At 36.8% G+C, this 22996-nt stretch overlaps 2 protein-coding genes across 2 annotated transcripts; one reads left to right on the top strand and one right to left on the bottom strand.

Moving 5' to 3' along the window:
• Window positions 1–138: 138 nt before the first annotated feature.
• Window positions 139–3866, bottom strand: LOC116205676 (transcription factor bHLH121). Its single transcript, XM_031538303.1, has 6 exons — window positions 3571–3866; window positions 2611–2714; window positions 1951–2078; window positions 1376–1864; window positions 915–1079; window positions 139–795 (listed from the first exon to the last, which is right to left on the bottom strand). Exons 1-5 carry the CDS (start codon window positions 3648–3650, stop codon window positions 930–932), a joined length of 951 nt encoding a protein of 316 aa, XP_031394163.1. The 5' UTR covers window positions 3651–3866; the 3' UTR covers window positions 139–795; window positions 915–929.
• Window positions 3867–9271: 5405 nt separating this feature from the next.
• Window positions 9272–11176, top strand: LOC116205978 (repetitive proline-rich cell wall protein 2-like). The gene is made up of 2 exons (XM_031538694.1): window positions 9272–9576; window positions 9701–11176. The coding sequence occupies exons 1-2, from the start codon at window positions 9417–9419 to the stop codon at window positions 10876–10878; spliced, it is 1338 nt and encodes a 445-aa protein (XP_031394554.1). The 5' UTR covers window positions 9272–9416; the 3' UTR covers window positions 10879–11176.
• Window positions 11177–22996: the final 11820 nt, after the last annotated feature.

Genomic DNA, 22996 nt, shown 5'->3' with positions numbered 1-22996 from the left:
TGTATGGCCTCTCCGTATATCCTTCCACCCATCCTTCCATTATATATGCATGTTTCAGAGCCAAAAAAAAGTTCATGTATTTTGTTCTTGGGTATTTCTAGAACGTTTCACCACCTTGAAACATTGACAACATCAATATTTTCCACGGGACAGGACAACTTGCTTCTTCGATATCTCCAATGGAATTGAACAATTGTTACATTGCCTTCCATATGACTGAATAATGCTAGGGGTGACGTACATAGTCCACTCTCGGTCAACCAAACTCATGTTGCGAGACCATGAACATCGTGCTGATGACAAGAAAAACATAACAAAGAATAAAACCTATAAGATCACTAATATAATACACATGGGAGAGATTCCATTCTAGCCATTCTGAGGACTCAACTCATACGTTCTCCTGTCTGCTGTTCATTGGTCATTCTCTCGGGCACCACTGTTCTTCGCATTCTGCCTTCATGACGTCCTATTGAACGGAAACCAAGCTGAGCTTTTAAATCCATCCCAAAACATCGTAGAGCTCACAGATTTTCATCAAGAATACCCATTCCAAGAAAACCAAGACCCTGGTGCCTCTTCCTCTTTCACAGATACTGGGAATTTCTCCTGAGAAGCTCCCGAGAAGGACCAAAAATCTACCTTTAGCACTCAGGGCAAATAGGTACCTATGATCCCATAGAACGGGTCCAGTTCAGGACTTCAAGTGAGGATGTGTCCACTGGTTCTTTGCCCTTCTTGCTGAATGAGCTCAAATCCCGTCCAACAACCCATGACTCAGTGATGCATATGTAGCTGAAGGGCAATTCCACAACATTCTAGTGAGACACTTATACGATATCAAACTATAACATGCTGCCTGAAAGATTAGAGAGGAGAAAGAAATTAAAGATCAGAGCATGGCTTTGCTATACCTGCAATTTTTGTCCTCAGTCATCGGCTTTTGACTCCCCAACTACACTATTGGACGAGCTATCCTGTACGCTACGAGATGAAGAACACCTGCTAGATGCACTCCTCTCCCCAGAGTCATCCCTTGTCAGACTCCTCTTTGACTTTCTCTGTTCTGAACATGAGTCCTGCAAGAAAGAATGAAGATGATTTCTCATGAAAACACGTTGAGCAAATAAATTAGCTCCGAGAAAGATTCTTGCACTTGCACCTTCATTTAGATATCGAGAATCATTCCAGTTTGCCATGTTTACATGTGGAAAGAATATTCAAATCCTTTAAAACCACATGTTAGGCAAAACAAAGGCAACCTTAAACCCAATTTGTTCTAATTTTTCATTCTCCAAAAATCAAAACAGAAACCTGAAAGAATTTTCCAACAACAAAAGGAACCTAAATTTTTACGACAACGAGAATAACTGACATGATCTGCAGTTGACCAAGGTGTCTTCAACTCCAGGTCTGTTGTGACTTCATTGGAATCATCTGATTTTCTGCTTTTGCCCTCCCCAGATGACTTGTTCTTGTTATCTACATTGCTGGAGACGTGGGATGCATTACCTCGTTGCATTAATGGAGAGACATATTGGGCTGATAGCTGCTCAACTTGCGTACTAGGAGTAATGTATGGTACAAAAGTCGAACATGAATTAGGAATTATGTTAGGGTTTGGGCTTGCGAAGAAAGTGTATGGAGGAATTGAAGGGTGCATGGGAATTGGGCCAGAAGGCACAGCCATCGGCACCGGAAATGGATAAGAGGCTGGTCCTGTTGGGCCCATAACAACCGAGGGATCCATGGGGCCCCATGGGAACATAGCCCTTGATCTGTGCTGGCATTGTATGTTAAGGTTATCAATCTCGGATTTCAGGGAAGCTTTCTCATCCTTGAGATCGTTTTTTTCCTGGGTCAACTGATTGTAGAAAAGAAAAAGGTCACAGTTAGAGAGGTCCACTGAAAGTTTACTGTCTATAAAGGGTATGAGAAAAGAAAAATCACCTCACGCGACTCTTCAGTTAATGCAGCATATTCGGTTTTGAGTTTGTTCACCTCGGCGGTCAAGTCCTTAAGCAACTGGATCGTATCAGCTATAATAGTGGCTTTGTCATTCTTTGGCCTATCAGGATCTGCAATTAAAAAATATGCATACTACAACTTTTTCAGAAAGAGGCATAATCAGTATGAATGCTTCCAAAATATGTTTCAGTAAAGGTTGCTAATAAGAAGAAGAAAAAGAAGGTTGGCTCTAAACTACTCTACCGAAAGCATCCAAGAGGGAAAAAAGAGGATCCATTGAACACACTGGTCCAATGAGGGGGGAAAGAAGAAGAAGGTTGGCTCTAAACTACTCTACCGAAAGCATCCAAGAGGGAAAAAAGAGGATCCATTGAACACGCTGGTCCAATGAGGGGGGCAAAAAAAAAAAGCCTAAGCTTAAGAGACAATACTGAAACTGGATTCAAACCTCTAAATGCAAATTGGTGTACAAAATCAGGAGTCTAAGAAACTCTTCTAATGGAATCAGGAATAGACATAATACATGATTCTGCAGAAAATACAAAATTGGACTGGAATTTATGCCATGGATATTTATTTACTCATATGTTTCAATGAAACAAATAAATGATTGAAAGCAAAAAATAGAAGAGGAGTCATCACCTAAAGCATTTCCTAACTCAACAAACTGTTCATTCAAGCGATCTCTCCTTAATTTCTCACGGTCTGCTTTCTGAGTTTTCCTAGCAGCATTTTCATTTCTTTGGCTGCACAGGGCAAAATAAAAAGATATAGACACAATTAGAGGAAGAGACCAACTATATCAAATCAAGAAGGGAACAGCAAATAATAGAGAACCAGCCACCATGAGACATGACCAAGTAATCATAGTTCACAAATGGAATGGATGCATAAAACCGAACCTTTCCTTTTCCAGCATATGTAAACTCATCTTCTTTTATAGGAGCATAGACCAATTACTCAACAAAAATTCAAAGGAGTACGGGTTCTACTGTACAATTTCAACAGATAGGAACCTAGCAATCGGAAAGTTTGTATCATTTCATCTACTTATTCATCGCATTCTGACAGGGGAATCAAGATAGACAAGTACCTCACTGAACCTTTTGCCAACTTAAGCTTCGCCAGCACGAATATCTCAAAATAACTACTGCGTCCCACTAACTATTCATAAAACACCCTCCATTAGCATTCCGAAAATATAAAAAGCCATTAGCCCTTCAGCTTTAGACCCACACCACAATGCTACATCTATCTCCACTAACAGCACATGCCATTTTCTATCCATACAAGACAAATGAATTGGGAAACAGGATGCAATGTGCAATAGTTCGTCCAGTGCCAGGGCAAATTTGTGAGATGAAACTGGCACACTGAATTAGACAACTACTGTCTTCATCATCATAAGCTGATTCAGCAAGCAAACACGGACTTCAAACGAAACCTGGGCTGCGATCCCAATTAGCTATGACCCAGAAAGAAATTAGCAACACATTGCAAGCAACAGAAGATCCCATCCCTCCAAGACTACAATTTTCGTCAAGTTTATGCATCAAGAGCGCCAGAGGCTGCCACAAGAGCTCACGGTCCAAGAAACAGAACCTGGAATTGGGCTGGGACGGGGAGCCGAGAGGTGGCGCGTGAGGGTCACGCGGGGGCGGGGGAGGGATCTCGGGCTTCATAGGTTTGAAGTGGGGAAGAATCGGCGTTTCAGCAGATCGGCTTTCGGGTGCGTGAGAGACAGCAAAGAGAACGGATGAGGCCGAATACGACGAACGAACAAGAGAAAGAGAGATCGAACAAGTGGGCGTTCTTTCTTATCTGAAAACCTTGTAGCTGTACCTCATCGTCCTCGTCGTCCTACTCCGCATGACTATTTTCAGCTTGAGCCAATGGTACATGGTATTGTATAATCGACAAAACTTTGGGAATATATTCCACCTTTTTTTTTTTTTTACAATTTTATCATTAATCAATACTTTGGAATTTTTATATGTAAAAACTACTTCCTTGCCATTGCATAAGCAAAACCTAGGGATTGTTTTTTAAATCCAAGCGAACTTCTTATTGACTCTGTCCGACACAATCGGTATCGGATGACTATAGAAACATGAGTTCATAGATTCCCCGAGTCTAATTTTCAGGATGATCTTATGTCGCCGTAAATGATTCTAGACATTATGTATTTGATTCATTTTCTTTTATTGGACTTTTTCTTAGTTTAAAATTACTTTACAAACTTATCAAATTTTGAGGAATTTAACACGGTCATATGGCAATCGTAGTATATCCACAAAAGGATGATGACCAAAGAAGAAAAGTAATGAATTTATTCCGCCGACAATTTTCATCCGTAGCGCCACCGGTTGTTTACCACGTGAGCATATTTTGATCGACCTTTTATCCAACGGTTCTCATTAATTGCTGTTTCCGATCGATACGAGCTTATATGGAAAATAAAAGCTAGAATGTTGGCCTATATTAATCCCACGATTCTGTGATTGAAGGGGACAGTTTCAAGTGGAAGATGAGATTCTTGGGGACGAAAATGAATCGCACAAGAGATTTTGGACTGGCACAATATGATGAGAGAGCACACAGGATTAGTCGCAGTTTGTGCCACATTAGTACACCAGATTTCGAACTTAGGTTGGTTTCAGGATGATCTCGAGTCGTCTTAAACGGGATTGGGATGAGTGCGATCTCGTTTGATGATATTATCGAAACTTGACAAGTTTCCTAAGTCACTTGTTTGCGTGCAGCATACGAATAAAGCTGGGCTGGCTAGCTTCCTGCAGCACCATGAGCAGGGCTTTGGCTGGCCCTGAAAAGTCTCAGGCTAGATGGCCCTCTTCTGGTCCATGATCGATGATCCATGAGTATTCGACTCATTGAACCACTATGTCAACGTCAAAGACCACGAACACAGTGATGATGTTCTCGTGCCACAGACTACTGACATTGATCTTAATTTGCCAAGTTCTTGATTCCTCGTTGTGGTGGAGGACTTGGATCTTTTGCTGCAGAAATTTGATCAATAGCGCAGAACTATGTCATTGTAAATATAGTCCATAATTAATTTCACTAATTAAAATATTATCACTTATTTCACCAAAAAAAAAATTACTAACACTTAGGTCAATTTTCTTTTCTTTTCTTTCTTTTTTTTTTTCATTCTTTTGCTTGGGATACCGGGAGGCATCGCTGACGGGGTACTAAGGACTTTCTCTGTTGATGAGGCAACTAACTTGGCTCCAATTTTATCCACAAAATATTCTCATAAATTTTCTTTTTAATACCCTATTATTGTTTATGACATGATGACTAATAATTAAGTGAACAACATGACATATCTGATTCGACAGATATTTTTCGCTACATATATTCGGTATTAGGACTATTCCTCCTGTCACAGATAATACAAACGATACATTGCTTGAATAGACTAATGAACAAAGCTTGATTTGGGTTTATCATTTTGCTGATTAATTAAGTCAACCTTAAAAATCATAAATTTCATTTTCGTAGACATTTCTGTGCTTGGATGCATGCCTATATATACGTAAGCTAGCTAGGATACAAAAAGAATATTCTTTCAGTATTCAGCATATATATAAGGTGATGTATCCAGCTAATAATCACTATATATTATCCACATAGTATAAAGTAATTCATAAGATCATTGTATCCTATGCTGCGATCTTATTCGTTCATCATATATGTTTGGGAAATTATTCAAAAATTAAATGAGCCCGAAGATGAAGTACATTGTGCGTGTACTGTACGTCATGCCTGTGTGGGAATCGCGCTAACTTATTTATTTATCTATACTTTACCATTTATGGTTTCTTCACATTTTTATTTTTTGATTGATAATTTGTGGTAAGCAAAGGCAGGCCCCAACCTCATTGAAGTTGTGCACGTGTTATGGATAACAGTTGCCTCTTTTCTGCACCAAGATTAGAATTTAATAGGAGCCTTTTCCACGGATCCGGTTTATAAGTTTAGCAAACTGTGATCTGGCTTGTGATTCGCTGTATATCTAGAAATTCTATGGTACAATTGTCAAAAATGACGGTGAAATGTATATTTTACTGTAAAAATTTATGTGAAATTCTGGCAAAAATCATGTAGTTTACAAATAAGGTAAGTAAAGACTCTTCAAACTGCTTATAATTTACTTCAAGTTGTACTAGGTTTCGGCCTCCCTCTTCCACCGAAAAAAGAGAAAGAATAGATAATTTACCCAAACTAATTTCTTAAAATACTTGTATTGTGCTTACTCGAAATATATCTAATTTACTCACTATTGAACTACTTTCTACCTCTTTTGGTAATTTACTTTGCATGCACGGTGTTACAGTCATCATTTTGATGCGATTGCACCTTAGACCTTTTCCATATTTACGCAAGCACGCTGGCTTTACATTGTTAATTTTTGCCCGATAAGTAATATATAATAAGTAGACTTTTTAAGCTTAACCGCATCGAAGAACGTAGGTTGCAATGATCTTCCAATTTCTTGCATGGGGTCGGATCTGGCTTCGAGTATCTAACCTTTCCATTCAATCAACTCCCGTTCTTGGATTTCGTCGCTGTATATTCTGATCGATGATACGACGCCTTCATCTGACAAGGTTAAATTACTTTTTGTTATTCCATTTCAGCTTTGCGGGATCAATTTTCCACTGGTTGCAGAACCCCAATTCCATTGTATGCTCAAATATATTCCTAATCGGTATATTTAGTAGAAATCATGAGGGTAAAGGTGATTGCGGACAGCCCCGACATGGAGGATCGTCCACTTGTTAGCTCCAGCATTAATATGTAATAACAATTCGACATAGCGGTTAGTAGGTTAGATCAGCACATGACTTTTAGTTGAAGCACTGTGTCCCTTTACGCTCATACCCCACGACCACAAGGAGTTCTCCTACGAGATTTTCAAGATTTTAGGACTTCTTGTAGACCCTTGTTCACACGCCCGATATATAGATTTATTTGGTAATGTACTGTTATCGAGACATCGGGTCAGGTACAACAGAAGAGCTCATATGATCATACCCATAGGGGAAATTTAGGTGGATGTAAGTGGCAGAAACTGTATATTTTCTTGTTTTACCTGATTTTCGCTTCAAAAGTGATTATAAAACTGGGGAACCCGCATGATCTATTGATGTGAGAACACCATGTGTGACATGCGAATCGAGAATTAATCCACATAGTATAATTAAGCACCCGACACATATGGACTATAATCTCCGGTGGATTATAGACATGAGATCGAGAGGAACCTCAGTGACTGAAACACAGGCAGGCACCTAATGGTGCGTTTGGATTCAGAGTCAAAATAACTTTGATTTTGATTTTGATTTTGATTGTAGAAAATGACAAATGAAATGTGATTATAAATTTGACTTGAGAAACGTGTGTTTTTGTTGTGTAGTGTGTTGAGTTAAAGTTAAAGTTAAAATTTTTGACTTGGAAAATGTGTATTTTTGTTGTGTAATGTGTTGAGTTAAAGTTAAAGTTAAAGTTAAAATTCTTTGTCAGCACTGTGTGGGCAGAAATGGACAAAACAGATGAACAAATTTGAGGTGTGAATCCTGGTATCCGGAAGTCCAATTGAATCCCGACTGATCTAGTCGAGCAAGGTCGGCCCACTAAGGGATAAAACTCTCACAGCGTGAATTTTCTACATTTACAAGGACTCGAATCCGAAACTTCGCTTAAGTGAAATAAGCGCCGAACCGTTTGAGCCAATCCATGTTACCAGTAACGGATGAACAAATTGATCGATACCCAACCGTGGAAAAAGGGTGCTGCTGCCAGTTCTGTGTTGCAAAATTCTGCAATAAAAGCAATGAGAGATTTTGTTTCCTTTTTCCCTTTTTTCTGTGACAATGTAAATTAGAGCGATCAATTTATTAAAATGAGTATGGCTGGTGATCAGTAAGAGTTGGCTTTAACTTTCTTAACACACCATTTGCCGTCGAAAATGGAGGTAGAGACCACCACGGACTCTGCTAGTGTAGTTGGGACATCATAAATAAAAGATAATGTCACCTCGTTGGACCGAGCTGCGTTGCTATCCGTCCTCTCTTTTTCATTAATAGCTTGCGTGGATAGAGTCAGCGATCCAGAGCTCTTAGAGTTCGTCGGTATGATTAGATTGAGTAGCACCAGCAGTTTCCACTTACATTACAATAACAGATGTTTGATAATATCAGGAGAACATTTTTGCATCCTAACAGGCGTAAGTGCCTTCGAGGGATACCGGTAAGCTCAAATATAGTCTCCCTGTTAACGCACTGGGCTGGTTTCAGATGGGTTTTCGTGCAGTAAGATTTTAGTTCCGTCCCGGTGCCTCACAATGTCTAAGCAATTTCAAGTACACTAATAAATGCATTGCTCTACCTTCAATAATAAGTTTTAAGATTTTTAAATATGTTGGTTGCCGACGTTCATTCTCATTAACAACTTGGTATGTTAGAGTCAAGGTTAAAACAATCCCACGCACCCCGATCATCATTTCAACTGGTAATTGCACATACATGAATCAATGGTGTTGAACTTTGTTCGATAATGTGGTCCAACACATTTATATTAGTTGGTCACGTATCACGTGTTGTCCTATACATTGGCCCCGATTAAGTGATCGATCAAGTTGTAAATTATGGGGCTATGGACATCTTAGTAGAGTGTGAAATTTAATGTGAAGATACCGTGAGTGTTTTCTAGTTCCAAGATGGGCGGAATTATGTATTACACTAATCTCGAATGCTTAAACGCAATTGAGGGGGTTATGGTCCCCAGATCGCACGTTACACGTAATAAACGTGTTAAGTCTCAAATCCCATCGTTAGAGACTTAAGACACTGCTTCCTTAATTCAATTCCCCTTAATAAAAAGTTATCTTTCTCCAACATAACTGTTTTTAGACAAAGCCTGAGGGGAAGAGACGAAAAGGAGCACGGCTGTTGAATGTGTAGACACGGAAGCCCGATAACCTGACATTGACTTCAATTGCCAAACAGTAGAATCGAGTACGCATTTAAATTGACTGGTGCTCTCGACCTAATGATATGGCATGTAATATTCTCGATCTTCAAATGGTATTGTCGGTTGCATTAAAAATGAAAAAAAAAATAAAAAAATAAAAGAAAAAGGACAGGCCATATTCAACGAGGGCCCCAAACCTCATGTGAGCTCCTTCAATGCACCGATTGTTGGTGAGTGCCTGCCTCTGGAATCACTGATTAGGCTGAACACCACATCATTATATAGCAAGGCCTTCTGCAGAGGACTCAAACCATCTCTTGATCAGAGATAGACAGAGATAGAGAGAGGTTTCTCTCTCTGTTCATGAATGTTCTGATAACAATAGTAGAGAGTCTGAAGTTGCTTCATTAAAGAGACAGAGAGACCAGAGCAGAGCACTGATCCCGATGAGGATCTTGGCAGCAGCTTTGTGCCTGCAACTGCTGTACTTGAGCTCTTCCTGCTACGGAGAAGTCAAGACAACTGCGGCAGTTATCGAGGTTGTTGGGTTCGGGGAATGTGCAGAGTGTCAGAGCACTAATGTCGAGCCCAGCAAGGCCTTCAAAGGTAAAAATGAGTCCCCCCTGTCCCCAAACACGTACACACTTTCAGGTTCTTGCATGATCCTCCGTACAATTGCCATACCAAATGTATATGTAAAAGTTTCATTATATGCATTTTACTGTTCCAGGGCTTCAGGTGACGATTGACTGCAAGAAGGCAAATGGGGAGATCAAGAGAAGGGGAGTCGGGGTGCTCAGCAAGCAAGGCAAGTTCACGGTGTCTCTTGGCCATGAAATGGTACAAAATGGCAAGTTGAAGGAAGAGTGCTATGCCCAGCTTCACAGTGCCTCCGCAGAGCCCTGCCCTGTCCATGGTTCCTTCGACTCCTCCAAGGTTGTCTTCAAATCCGTGGAGCAAGGCAAGCACACATTTGGCTTGGCGGGCAAGCTAAAGTTCTCGCCGGTGACTTGCTCCTCAGCCTTCCTCTGGCCTTTCTTCATGCACCCACCATTGCCCAAATTGCCCCCACTACCAAAGTGGCCACCTTTGCATAAAGACCACCCTTGGTTTAAGCACTTCCCACACCACCCGATTTACAAGAAGCCACTCCCACCGCCGGCACCCTATTACGCTAAGCCTTTCCCACCACCCGTTCCGGTCTATAAGAAGCCTCTCCCACCACCCGTTCCAGTCTACAAGAAGCCTAAACCACCCCCGGTTCCGGTGTACAAGAAGCCTCTCCCTCCCCCAGCACCCGTATACAAGAAGCCACCAGTGTACAAGCCTCCTGTATACAAGAAGCCTCTCCCGCCACCAGCACCCGTATACAAGAAGCCACCAGTGTACAAGCCTCCTGTATACAAGAAGCCACTCCCACCTCCCGTCCCAAAATTCAAGAAGCCCTGTCCCCCAATCCCGAAGTTCAAGCTGCCACCAATTCCGGTGTACAAGAAGCCACTTCCACCACCCATTCCGGTATATAAGAAGCCGCTTCCTCCTATTCCAGTGTACAAGAAGCCACTTCCACCACCCATTCCGGTATATAAGAAGCCGCTTCCTCCTATTCCAGTGTACAAGAAGCCACTTCCACCACCCATTCCGGTATATAAGAAGCCGCTTCCTCCTATTCCAGTGTACAAGAAGCCACTTCCACCACCCATTCCGGTATATAAGAAGCCGCTTCCTCCTATTCCAGTCCACAAGCCTCTGCCTCCGGTCCCCAAGTTTCCGCTCCCGACACCAATTCCTGTATATAAGAAGCCGCTTCCTCCAATCCCGAAGATCCCCCCATTCTATAAGCCGCCATGCCCGCCGCTTCCTAAGCATCCTTCCCTCCCTAAGGTCCCTCCGTACCATCACCCTTAAGATATTATCCAAACATAAATATTTGCTTTCTGGTGCAAGTAGGAGTGAACTTCTTCGATCACTTAGCTTAGTGAAGGCTACACTTGGGTTTCGAACATAATGGTGTCTGGTGTAATAATGCCTTTCAAGCTGGGACAAGTCAGAATTTGAGTGCAGAGATCGAAATTGGAAATTAGAAAAAAAAATGTCGTTATAATTAATATTTATCTGTATTATTGTGGTTGAAACTTAATTAATAGAACGTGTGTGCATGCTTTTGCTAATTTTAGTGAATTGGAAGTCATGCCGAGGTTTCCTATGTTTTTCTCGGATTCATTCCTGTTAATTAGGAATTCATGTGATTTATATAATGTATACGTACACATATGGGGTTTGAGTTAGTATTACTTTCAAAAAATAAGTCACTCTGTCAGATAACTTGACATAATCCATCGACAGAATCCATGCACGATCTAATGTAACACACGAGTTCTTAGGTTCCACTATATCTCTACCGTCATCTTAACCCAATAACTTTGACATGACTTGTCATTGCTCCGCTCGTCACCCCTTGTCATTTCAAATAATTTTAGATAATGAAAATGCAAGACCTGTTGGGCATATATATATTAATTTGGGTAAAAGTATGGAGTGGAAATCCAAATTAAAAATATACTTGATTTTAACAAGTTCTTGACCATTTAACAAGCTCCATGCCGAAGGAGAAAGCATTGCTATATCATCAAATTATGGTACCAACAAATAGCTATAAATACTGAATGGTCCATGATAATGGCCAAATCGGATCGCATGTCCATGACATATACAAGAATATATTGCACAGTTTCTATATAGATCCTACTTGAACCAACTCTTGTCAACATTCTTTTCGTGAAAATCGCAATATAGTTTTGGGGTTGATATAGACGATACCTATAATTTGCTACTGCTAGCCTTCCTTGGCCTCTTATTTTTCTTCATTTTTGTTGTTAATCTACTTTGTATTGCTAAACGAAGTCACATAGCACAAGATAGCCGATTGATCGAGTATAGGCCAATAAAGTTAGGATAGCAAATGGACTGTTCATGGCAGTGATTTTTTATATTAACCACGCTTGTAAAACATCTTCTTTTTTTGTGCTTTTGGTATCCGAAAATCTAACATGCCGCGAATAATCCTATTAGAGCCTCGTCAATCCGCTAAGGGGTTAAAACTCTCACAATATGAATTTTTTGTATTCACAATACTCAAATCGAGACCTTACTTAAAAGAAACAAGCGCCAAACTACTTAAACTAACATGTATTGATGTATCACAATATCTTTTTATGTGTGACACTATATACATATATAAAAATATATATCCATATACTTATTGAGAATTGTGGTGTAATTCCGAGTAGCACATGCCATTACTTGATAATCAAATTTAATTCTCGTCAGCTAAACATCATATGTCACTTTATTTAGACTTCCTTTTTTATTTCTTTATACTAATTTCATAGCCCTCTTTAGCAATAGAAAAATAAATATGCTTGTATATTCATTAGAGTCAGTAGATGTGCTATAAAACTCAAAGTATAGATTAATATAATAATCCATTTATTACACAAGATTATAATTTAAAAAAAAGGAATGATAATTAAAGAAAAATTGTTGTTTTTATGTTGAAACATGACAATATGAAGAAATACAATTAGACGATTGTATTTTTTTTTATCAAGAATTGTTTATTTTATTTCATTCTCGCATATCAATGGTGACGTTTGTAGTTTTCTTTCAATCTCAATGGCTGCAGTTGACATTTACAAGAAATATCCAATATATTGTGGACAAGAAGTGCAATTTCTGAGCATTATTTTGAACTTTCCCGAGTTGCCCAATGGAAAGCACTCAATCGACGCACCTAACCTTATGGAGCCATAGGCATATAGATGTCAAAATTCATAAATTATTAATCTCATTTTACAGCTTGCACTTGGCTCAGCGTTATGGCACATATATACTTATATATGGGGCTCATTCGCCCTAGCTTACCCTCAAGAGATTTCACCATAGATAAGATTTACATTGGATCCAACGGAACCATGCCTGCTATGTGACATTGATTCTATCGACGAATTAATGTGATCATGCATCTCTTTTACGACCGGATTGCGACACGCTTCCAAAGTTGTTCGGGAACAGATATCGTAGGAAGAAATGGAGTCAGCCCCAGCAAATATCACAGCCACAATTAAGAGATGGTGCTTAAGATCTTGATTGACGCATACACCCGACAATCTACATCTTATTTCCCTTGCAAGGTCCGAATGCAGATATCTCCAATGGGTTCGGTTGATACTTATTGCATGTGTATACATCTTTCCAGAACATGAAAGCAGCCCCTCGTCGTCGTCTTCTCAACACATTATTATAAATATTATTTATATATATTAGCCCACTGCAATAAGTCAAATTAAATCGATCGACCAGCAAGATGATGAAGAAATGCTGCCCTTGTTTATTAATTGAATCGGTTGGATTGGTGAAGTTGGTTGAAAGAAAATGGATATTGCTGGAGCAAGGATTGATGAGTTATGCTGTCGCGATTTGTCGATCCCATATTTCAACTTGAAAATCTTTCTAGGCGGTCCCAATATACGAGCTTAATAAAGCCCAGCCCGAGCGTATAGTAATTAACTAATCTAATTTATCTAATATACAAAGACTATTTTTATATAAACTATATAAAACTAATTTTACAACCTGTGCTGTGCGGGTATCTATATTTACTACTTTTAGTTTTTATTTTGCAATTATGACAATTAGTGGGATGAAATATTATAAATGTTTGTGTTTGTGGTATATATATTGCCCAAGAAATGAAGAAAAACTCCCCAATCTGTATGCATCAGATACTCATAATATATTGAGCAAAACTTGTACAGTGAGACATCGTATGAAAAATAATTATGCATCAGCTAATAACAAATAAACCTTATCCAAATCTCGGACTGGGCCATGTTGAATTTTATTCAACGACGTGGTCTGATAGATGTATTAATCGTTATGTATTATGGGTTATCTTAATTGTAAGCTCGATTAAGTGATCTGATGAAATTTAAGATAATGGGCCTTAATGATATCCTGATAAAATATGAGAATTACTCTGCAGATACCTTAATGTAATATCTAGTTCTATGATGGATTGAATTATAAATTACATAACCTCAAGTACTTAGATGCAATTGAAGGATTATGGTCTCCGAGTCGTACATTAAAAGGCAGTCATCTGAGCTCACGAGACTAACACAAATTCTGGTATTTGACTTGGAAGACCACATACCCAACCTTTGCTCACACAACCCATGCTATGGATTCAGATACGCTTCCAATTCAATTAAAATCTCTCGATGATTTATGCCATGTTTGGTTTCATAGTGTTATTTTAGAATCACAATTTTAACTTAACTCTACCCACTACAAAACAAAATAACTCATACAAAGTCAAAGAGTGGACCCTATTTATATCACTTTTTCCACAATAAAACAACATAATTCATACAAAGTCAAAAGGTGGGCCCCATTTATACCACTCTTTTTCAAAATTAAAATTTGATTTTAAAATTTTATTATGAAACCAAACGCAACATTAGCATGTGTGATTTTGGGACTTCTAGAATTCGATTTTCTGATAATTGGTATCAAAGCCACGCATATTTGAATAATTGAGAATTAGGGTTCATGAAATTAGGGTTTGTGATTTTGGATTCGGATTAAAGCTTACTAAGTGTTCATGTTTAATTATTGTGATTAAGGTTTAATCAGGTCAGATTAGAGTTTGCATAAAGGTAAATTGTGGGTTGATTAGGGCTTCGTTGGCCACGGGCAGCCCTCTGGGAGCCCGAAGGTGGTGGCCACAGAGCAACACCAGCCATCGGACATGGCAACGAGCATCACTTCGGTGGGCTGGTGGTCGCTAGTCTGCGATTGCATACCCGAGACCCTGTAGAAGCGACCGCGAACAGCGCCTAGTGGTCTGGGACGTTGGTTCCCGCTACTGGTATCGCGCCTCGTCGTCACGGGCCATCGATCGAGCACCTCTCGAGTCAGAAGTTGAGTCTAAGGTGGCGGGTCGTTCGATTGCTGCCTCGCTGTGCCGAAATCAACTCGTAGCTCTCGACCCTAGCTAATACTCCTCCCGACCTCGAGCAATTCCCGACCTTTGTCCTCTCCAAGCGGCTGCAATCGAGCGTAGTCCAGCCCTGATGATCACGGTCAGACACTAGGGTAGCCATTGCCGGCATGATGGTGGCCGTGATTGGCGGTTTTGCAGGGGCGGCACTAGGGTGTCGGGAGAGGTGAAGGGGGGCTGGGGTGAGGAGTCGGGCGAAGAAAGTGAAGTTGACCCGAACCGGGTCGATTTCGGTTTCGTCCGACCCACCAGTTTAGGCCCGCTCCAGTTTAAGTCCGACCTGAATTAGTGTTGGGTTTCGGCCCAAACAGACTGGTCCGATCCGCTTCAGTCCTTCTAGGCTGGGCTTGGGCTCAAGCCCAAGTTAACAAGATCCAGCCCAGTTTGACTCTATGGTCAAGAGTTGACCAGTTTGACCGTTTCTGGTTAGTTTGATCGGTTTGGTCAGTTTGATCGTTTCGGTCAGAATATGTCCGGTTCAGTTCATTTCTAAACCGGTTCAAGCCCATTCGATCCAGTTCAAGGCCAATTAAGTATGGTTCAGATTAATTAACTTCGTTAGGTGTTCCATGCTCGATTTTGGACATTTCAAATCTAATTTTGACCGGTTCTTAGGTCTGAAAATAAATAATGGCAATTTGTTTATGGAATCTCAAATATTATGAATAGGTTAGTTGAAACAACATCTCACCATGGTGAGCTCTCTTATATAGATTAACCTATTTGGAATATATGATGTATTTTGCATGTTTGGAACTTCATGCGAATAGTGATCAGCCCATAGGAAGGTTACTATTTGGTTGGATTCCTTATATACTCTGCGGTAATAAATATGAGACTATCATAAGGTTTTCCATGTGAATAGTAGGTTTGCCCATAGGAATGCTTATTATTTGACAGGACTGATTGTTTGTATTTGATTACTGCACTGAGAGTACCGTTTACAAGTTGATATTTCATGTCCATAGATGGATTGTCAATGTTGTGTTACGTATCTTGTAATGGGACCTGCCACTATTTATTCATGTATTTATCGGTTTTATTGATTGAGTAAGCTGATTTATTTTTTCCTTCGTTTGTTCTATGTTCAGTTGATACTTATTTACCTCTATTAATGTTACACTTAATTTCATCATGGTGCTAAATGACACAAGTTTTAAGGTCTGGAATGAAAATATTTTTTATTGTTCTTGGTTGTATAGATATGAACTTGGCACTTCAAGATGGTACAATTTGCCGCTCTAACAACTGCAAGTCCCCTGAGGACAAAAGGGACTTTGAGTGGTGGGATCGTTTTGATTGCTTGAATTTAATGATCATAAAGTATGCAATTTTAGAAAATTTCAAGGGGGCATTTTGTCTTATGAGAATAATGTCAAATTGTTCCTTACTTCTATTAAGAAGCATTTCGAAAAAAAAATGAAAGGGCTGTAATGAGTATGCTTTAGCAAATCTTATCTCATTAATGTGTAAGGGCAAGGGGAACATAAGGGAGTGCATTATAAAAAAAAAGAGAGTCTAATCTTGCTTCAATACTAAAGGCACTTAAGGTAAAGCTGTCTGACGACCTTCTAGTACATCTGGTTTTCAATAAATCTTCTTGCACATTCAGTAAATTTAAGGCTAAGGAAACTGTAAGAAAAGATAGAAAGTACTCTCTTGGCATTAACTTCTCTTAACAAAGGCAAGAAAAGAAATAAGGCTAAGGAAACTGTGAGTGTCCACAGCAGAAAGAACATGATAAGATTTCTAATTGTTCCTTTTGCAAGGTCAGTGGACACATATTTAATGAATTTATTAAGTATCACGTCTAGCATGGTACAAAAGGCAAACTTCTCATTTTTTGGTTTGTTCTATGGTTAATTTATCTTCTGTACCTAGACACATTTGGTGGATGGATTCGGATATCACTATTCACATAAGCATGTCCATGCAAAGTTGTCTGAAATGCCAAACGTCAATTGATTCCGAAAGATGCATTTATATGGGGTAATGGCAAATTAGTTTAAGTTGAGGCTAAATGCACTTTTAGGTTATTATTAAGGACTGGTTGTTATCTACACCTGAAAGAAACTTATTCCATCTTTTAGATGGAATTAAGTTTTTATTTCTAAATTGGACAAATCCGGTTATTCTTGTTTTTTCAGAAATAGCAAGTTCAATCTCTTTCTTAGTTCAGATGTTAGTGGTACCGGTTCTTTATCTGGTTATGATAACCTATTTTTTGGTTAATACTATTACCTCATAGAGTAAAATCTTGCATACAATTTCACATGGTACGAAGCGTAAATTAACTGATGAGAGTTCAATTAATTTATGACACAAGCGCTTAGATCACATGTTTGAATAATGTATATGGTCTTGTGTCTATTGGAATTCTTGATTTCCCTGATTTGGCGGACTTTGAAATCTACATTGAGTGTATATAATGGAAATAGACAAACATCACAAGATTAAGTGCCAATCAGAGTTCAAGCATCTTAAAACTATCCATTTGGATATTTATGGATTTTCCTTATGGTTTTTTAGAATGATCAATAATGCTTCATTCAGAGACTATTGCTTTCGATATGATCACCTATATCTAATTAGTTAAAAGTCTCAAGCACTGGAAAGTCCTATAAGGGCCGAGATTGAAAACTGACTTTGCAAAAGGATTAAGGATGGGTTACGTGAACACCATCTAAGATTTTTTGTTAAATCCCTAGAGGAATAAATATCATCCCATAGTACACCATGTTAGACAGTCCTAATACGAATGGTGTTGTTGAGAGACGAAACATGATACTTAAGGATATGGTGAAAAGCATGATTAGTCACACATGACCTTGCCAGAATTACTTTGGAGAAAAGTGCTAAAAACCACAACTTACTTATTTTAACAGAGCGACCAACTAAAGTAGCACAAAAAACCCCTTATGAACTATGAATGGGCTTAATTTAAAGTATTTATGCAAACATTCAATTTGGTCCTCGAAACACATGAACACCAAATGGAAAATTAGATTTGTTTATGAAGTTTTGAAAATTATTACAATATTTATTGATAGTTAATTAGGAAAAAGTAGATAAAAAGTGCAAAATAGGTGTGTGAAGGTCCGCACGAAGGAGGGGGGGAAAGATTGTTAGAGGAGGGAGAGAAAAGTGGGAGGAAGAGAAAAGAAAAAACATTCAATTTGGTCCTCGAAGGATCAGTTTGTCATTAATTTGTCCCCTAATAAATTTTGTCAACAATTTGGTTCTCGAAAGATTAGTTGGCCAACAATTTGTCCTTCAATGAATTTCGCCAATAATTTGGTCCTCGAAAGATTAGTTGGCCAATAATTTGGTCCTCGAAAGATTAGTTGGCCAATAATTTGGTTCTCGAAAGATCAGTTGACCAACAATTTGATCATAGAAAGATTGTTCTCCAGACAATTTAATCTCTATGTTAACTAACCATCGACCCCGTAACCATAATATGATCTAGAAGCTGATACGACACATACTTAACTAACGACAATTGAAAAATTATTATTTTTAATTCCAAAACCCGACATGACGTCGTTTTAATTGTCTCACCCCCATCTTCTACAATGGAAACGAGAATCTCAACTAACCTGTAATCAACTAAGGTGGTCTAACCTGCACCAAAAATGTGAACAACGTCTTTTGATATGGTTAGGGGATAGAACGACATCGCTCAGTTTCAGTGGGGTTATAGGGTTTCTTTTGTTGGGGGGACGGAAGGACGACCAAAACGACGTCATATCGGATTAGAGAATTTAAAAAATATTTTTTCAATTACTATTAGTTAAGAATATGTCGTATCAGCTTTCAGATTAGATTATCGTCATAATGTCGACGGTTAGTTAAAGTCGAGACTAAATTGAGTGGCGAAACAGTCTTTTCAGAACCAAATTGTTTGGCCAACTGATCTTCGAAATTGTTGGCAAAATTCATTGAGGGACCAAATTGCTAGCGAAATTAATCTTTCGAGGACTAAATTGTTGGCCAACTAATCTTTCGATGACCAAATTATTGACAAAACTCATTGAGGGACCAAATTATGGGACAAAGTTCATCTTTCGAGGAACAAATTGTTGGCCAAATAATCTTTTGAGGACTAAATTGTTAGCAAAATTCATTGAGGGACAAAATTGTGGGCAAACTGATCTTTCGATGACCAAATTGAATGTTTTCTCATGAGAAAAATAAGAGAAATGAGGTAGTTATTTTTATTGAAACTATAATTGCGTCTTTAATTTTGTGGCTCTTACAAATTAGCATGTATGTTATAAAGGGAAAATTTTCACAATTGGTACAAAATCTTTTTCAAATGTAACACTTTCATACAAAAACTAAAAATTGTAACTATTTCATACAAAACGTTTATATCATGTTTCAATCTTTAATAATTCATCAATTTCCGCTGACATGGTTCCACGGTGACTGTTGAGGTGTCCAATATTACTGACATGACATGTCACATCGTTAATATAACAATAAAAATAAAATAAAATAAAGGAAAATACATTAAAATTTCAGAAAAGTGATAAAAACATTTCGGAACATATAATAAAATCTTAGGAAAATAAAAAAATTTCAAAAAATACTAAAATTATTTTTTCAGAATTTTTTTTTAAAAAACCAATAAGATTTCATGAAATTTTTTTCAAAAGCGCCACTAAATATTGAAAATTCAATAAAATTTCATGAAAATAGAAAAAAATTTCATAAATTCCAAAAATTAGAATTTATTTTTCAGAAAACTTTTGAGAAATAGCACTAAATCCGAAAAATACAGTAAAAATTTAAGAAATATAAAAAAAATGTAAAAATAAACAAATTTTTTCAAAAAATATAGGGTAAATTACAAAAAAAAAACTTAAGTTTTGTAAAATATCTCAATTTTGTCCTAAATTTTGTTTTGAAACAGAAAAAACCATAAGTTTTCTAGACTGTCTCAAAAATGACTTCCGTTATAACATCCGTCAATTTTTGCCTACGTGGACTGTTAAAAGGACCCACCATCAGTAACAAAAATTGACGGAAGTTATAACGGATGTCATTTTTCAGACATTTTAGAAAACTTATGGTTTTTTTTGTTACAAAACAAAATTTAGGACAAAACTGAGACTTTTTACAAAATTTGAGTTTTTTTTTATAATTTGCCCAAAAATATAATATTTTCCAAAATTTTCGAAAACACCACTTAGTTGTTTGTTTTCAAATAATAATTTTACTCAACTCAACTATATTCTTCCCTATATTCAATAATATAATTATTTCTATTTTGTTATTTTCTGCCATTTAATAAAAATTTCTCAATGACATTTTTTTCTAACTATTTTTATAATTAATTTTTTAATAATAAATTTTTCATCAACTTTCACATCTATATATATACATATATATATTCACACATTAATATATTTGTCAATATTTGCAATCATTGTATAAAATCAAGTTGAGTTGAATCTTTTTCCAACTCGAAAACTAAACACGAGTTTAGTATTTTTCAAGAGTTTTTTGTTATTTTCTAAAATTTTATTGTATATTTTCAATTTTTTTGTTATTTTTCTAAAAAATTAATTGTAATTTTAAGATTACGTGGTCTTTTTATAGAGAAAATTTCTTTAATTTTGGTATTTTTTGAAATAATTTTGTTATTTTACTGAAATTGTATGATATTTTCCAATTTTTTTGTTATTTTAAAAAAATTGTTGTACTTTATGTAAAGTGGTGATTTTAAATTTTCTTTAAAAAATATTTTCATTTAGTATTTTTGTTTTATATTTTTGAGTTTTATTGAATTTTTTATATAGTGGTGTTTTTTAAAAAAATTCTGAAAAAAATAATTCTAATATTTGTTGAAAAAAAATTGTTATTTTTTTGAGATTTTATTGTATGTTTCAAAATTTTTATCATTTTTCTGAATTTTTATTATTTTTCCAATTTTTTTGTTTTGATTGATATGTTAGTAATGTGGCACGCCACGTTAGCATTGTTGGATACGTTAACTGTCACCATGAAGCCATATCAACAAAATTGACTAATTGTTCAATATTGTTGGATAAAATTATTATAGTTTTTACTTTTGTATGAGGTGTTACATTTCAAAAAGGTTTTGTACCAATTGTAGAATTTCTCCATTATAAGGGCATTCCGGAAAACTAAATGTTACAGCAAATGGATCTTTCTCCCTATATAATACTATAGATAATTGATGTTATCTATTATCAAAGAAGAACACTTTATTAATTTAAGTTATGTTTACTATATACTACATTATATAAAAAAATACTATGAGGAACAAAATGAATTAATAAAAATACAAAGTTTGTAAATCCACTTACTTGAAAAATTTCTACTATATGATGAAGCAGAAATTGCATGAATGGACTAACATTTTTATTGGAATTAAAGTATTAAATATTCTTTTTTCTTTTACAACTTGATATTACATATATTATTATACTTTATATGTACTAACATATTAAAACGGGTCCATCTTAACGATAGGGCGACTCAAGAGGCCTTTTCCAATCGCACCTCCCTTTCTAAAAATTTCATTTTTATAAAGTCCCACTTTAAAAAAAAAGAAAAAAAAAATTCCTTTCCATGTTTTAAAGTTCGCCCCTATCTGGAAATATAGCGCGTAACCCTATTCACTCATCAACCTACATGATTGATCTATACGGTTGAACAAGTTATCTTTCAGAAAAAAATATCCTTTCTTTTAACAAAATTTCACTTTGTTTAGTCCTCACTTTTTAAAAAGAAAAATCATTTTATCTCCACCTTTTAAAATCCATCCATATTCGAAAAGATATCGCGTAACTCTATCCATCCATCAATCTAAATAACCTGATCTATATGGTCGAGCTAGTAATTCTGAGAAATAAATATTTTATTTTCCCAATTTTTACTAAAATAATCAGAACCTTTTTCCTCAGATCTCACTTTTTTCAGAAAAAATCCCATCTTTGTTCATATTTTAAAATCCATCTCCGTTTGGACAAGGTAGCGTGTGATCTTGCTCACCCGTCGAACTAAATGACTCGATTTTCGTAGCCGGACTAATTACTCTTAATTCTACTTTTGTTGACGTGATAACAGGCTTAGCATTATGTGAGCCTTTGAACAGATACTACACCCGTGATATTATTATTTATATTTTAAAATAAAAAATGTACAAAATCACAAAGAAAAAGCCCGAAAGATGGGTCCCACCGACATCCGGCCAAATCCCCACTCCCCTAATGAGGCCTATGGATACGTCATCATCCAATTAATAGCCATAGGGGTAGGGGGCCGATTTGAACGAAATGTGTATAAATGAGCAAACCCGTTTGACAACACAATAATTTTTAAATTTTATTTTATTTAACTAAATTTTTTTTTATTTAATAATATAATTATTATTTTTTACTCTTTTTTATTTTTTAATAATTTAATTCAATTTTAATATTAAATTTTTTCTACTATTCACTACTTTTTCCACGATTCAATAATACAATCATTACTTTCTCTTAATTATTTATTATTTTTTTCGTAATTCAACAACACAATTATTACTTTTTCTCAACTATTAATTACTTTTTAACGTTTTTTCTCATAATTCAACAATATAATCATTATAAACTAATTAAAATCAAAACTCAACCCCAAAACCAAACACAACCTAAACGTTTTATGCCTAATGTAATCAAACCGTTTCATTTAGAGCTCGAATTCAAATTTTAGAAACCTATAGTTCTTCGGCTGTTATCCCTTTCTTAAATTGATGCCATGCATTGACCATGATTCAAATACCTTATTATAAGTAATATATATCCTAAATATATGATCACGATTTTATGCATTGTTATCAGAACCGGACCGGGAATCGGCACCAAGTCCGGTCCGGTTCGCCTAAAAACCGAAATGGCAGCTTTGAACCGCCGGACCCATTGAACCGGCCGATTTTAAGCAAAATTT

This window comes from Punica granatum, chromosome 4 (assembly GCF_007655135.1).
Source record: "Punica granatum isolate Tunisia-2019 chromosome 4, ASM765513v2, whole genome shotgun sequence".
In the NCBI taxonomy this organism is placed as follows: Eukaryota; Viridiplantae; Streptophyta; class Magnoliopsida; order Myrtales; family Lythraceae; genus Punica; species Punica granatum.
The sequence above is the reverse complement of the archived record's forward strand: the minus strand, read 5'-3'. Positions and strand labels throughout refer to the sequence as shown.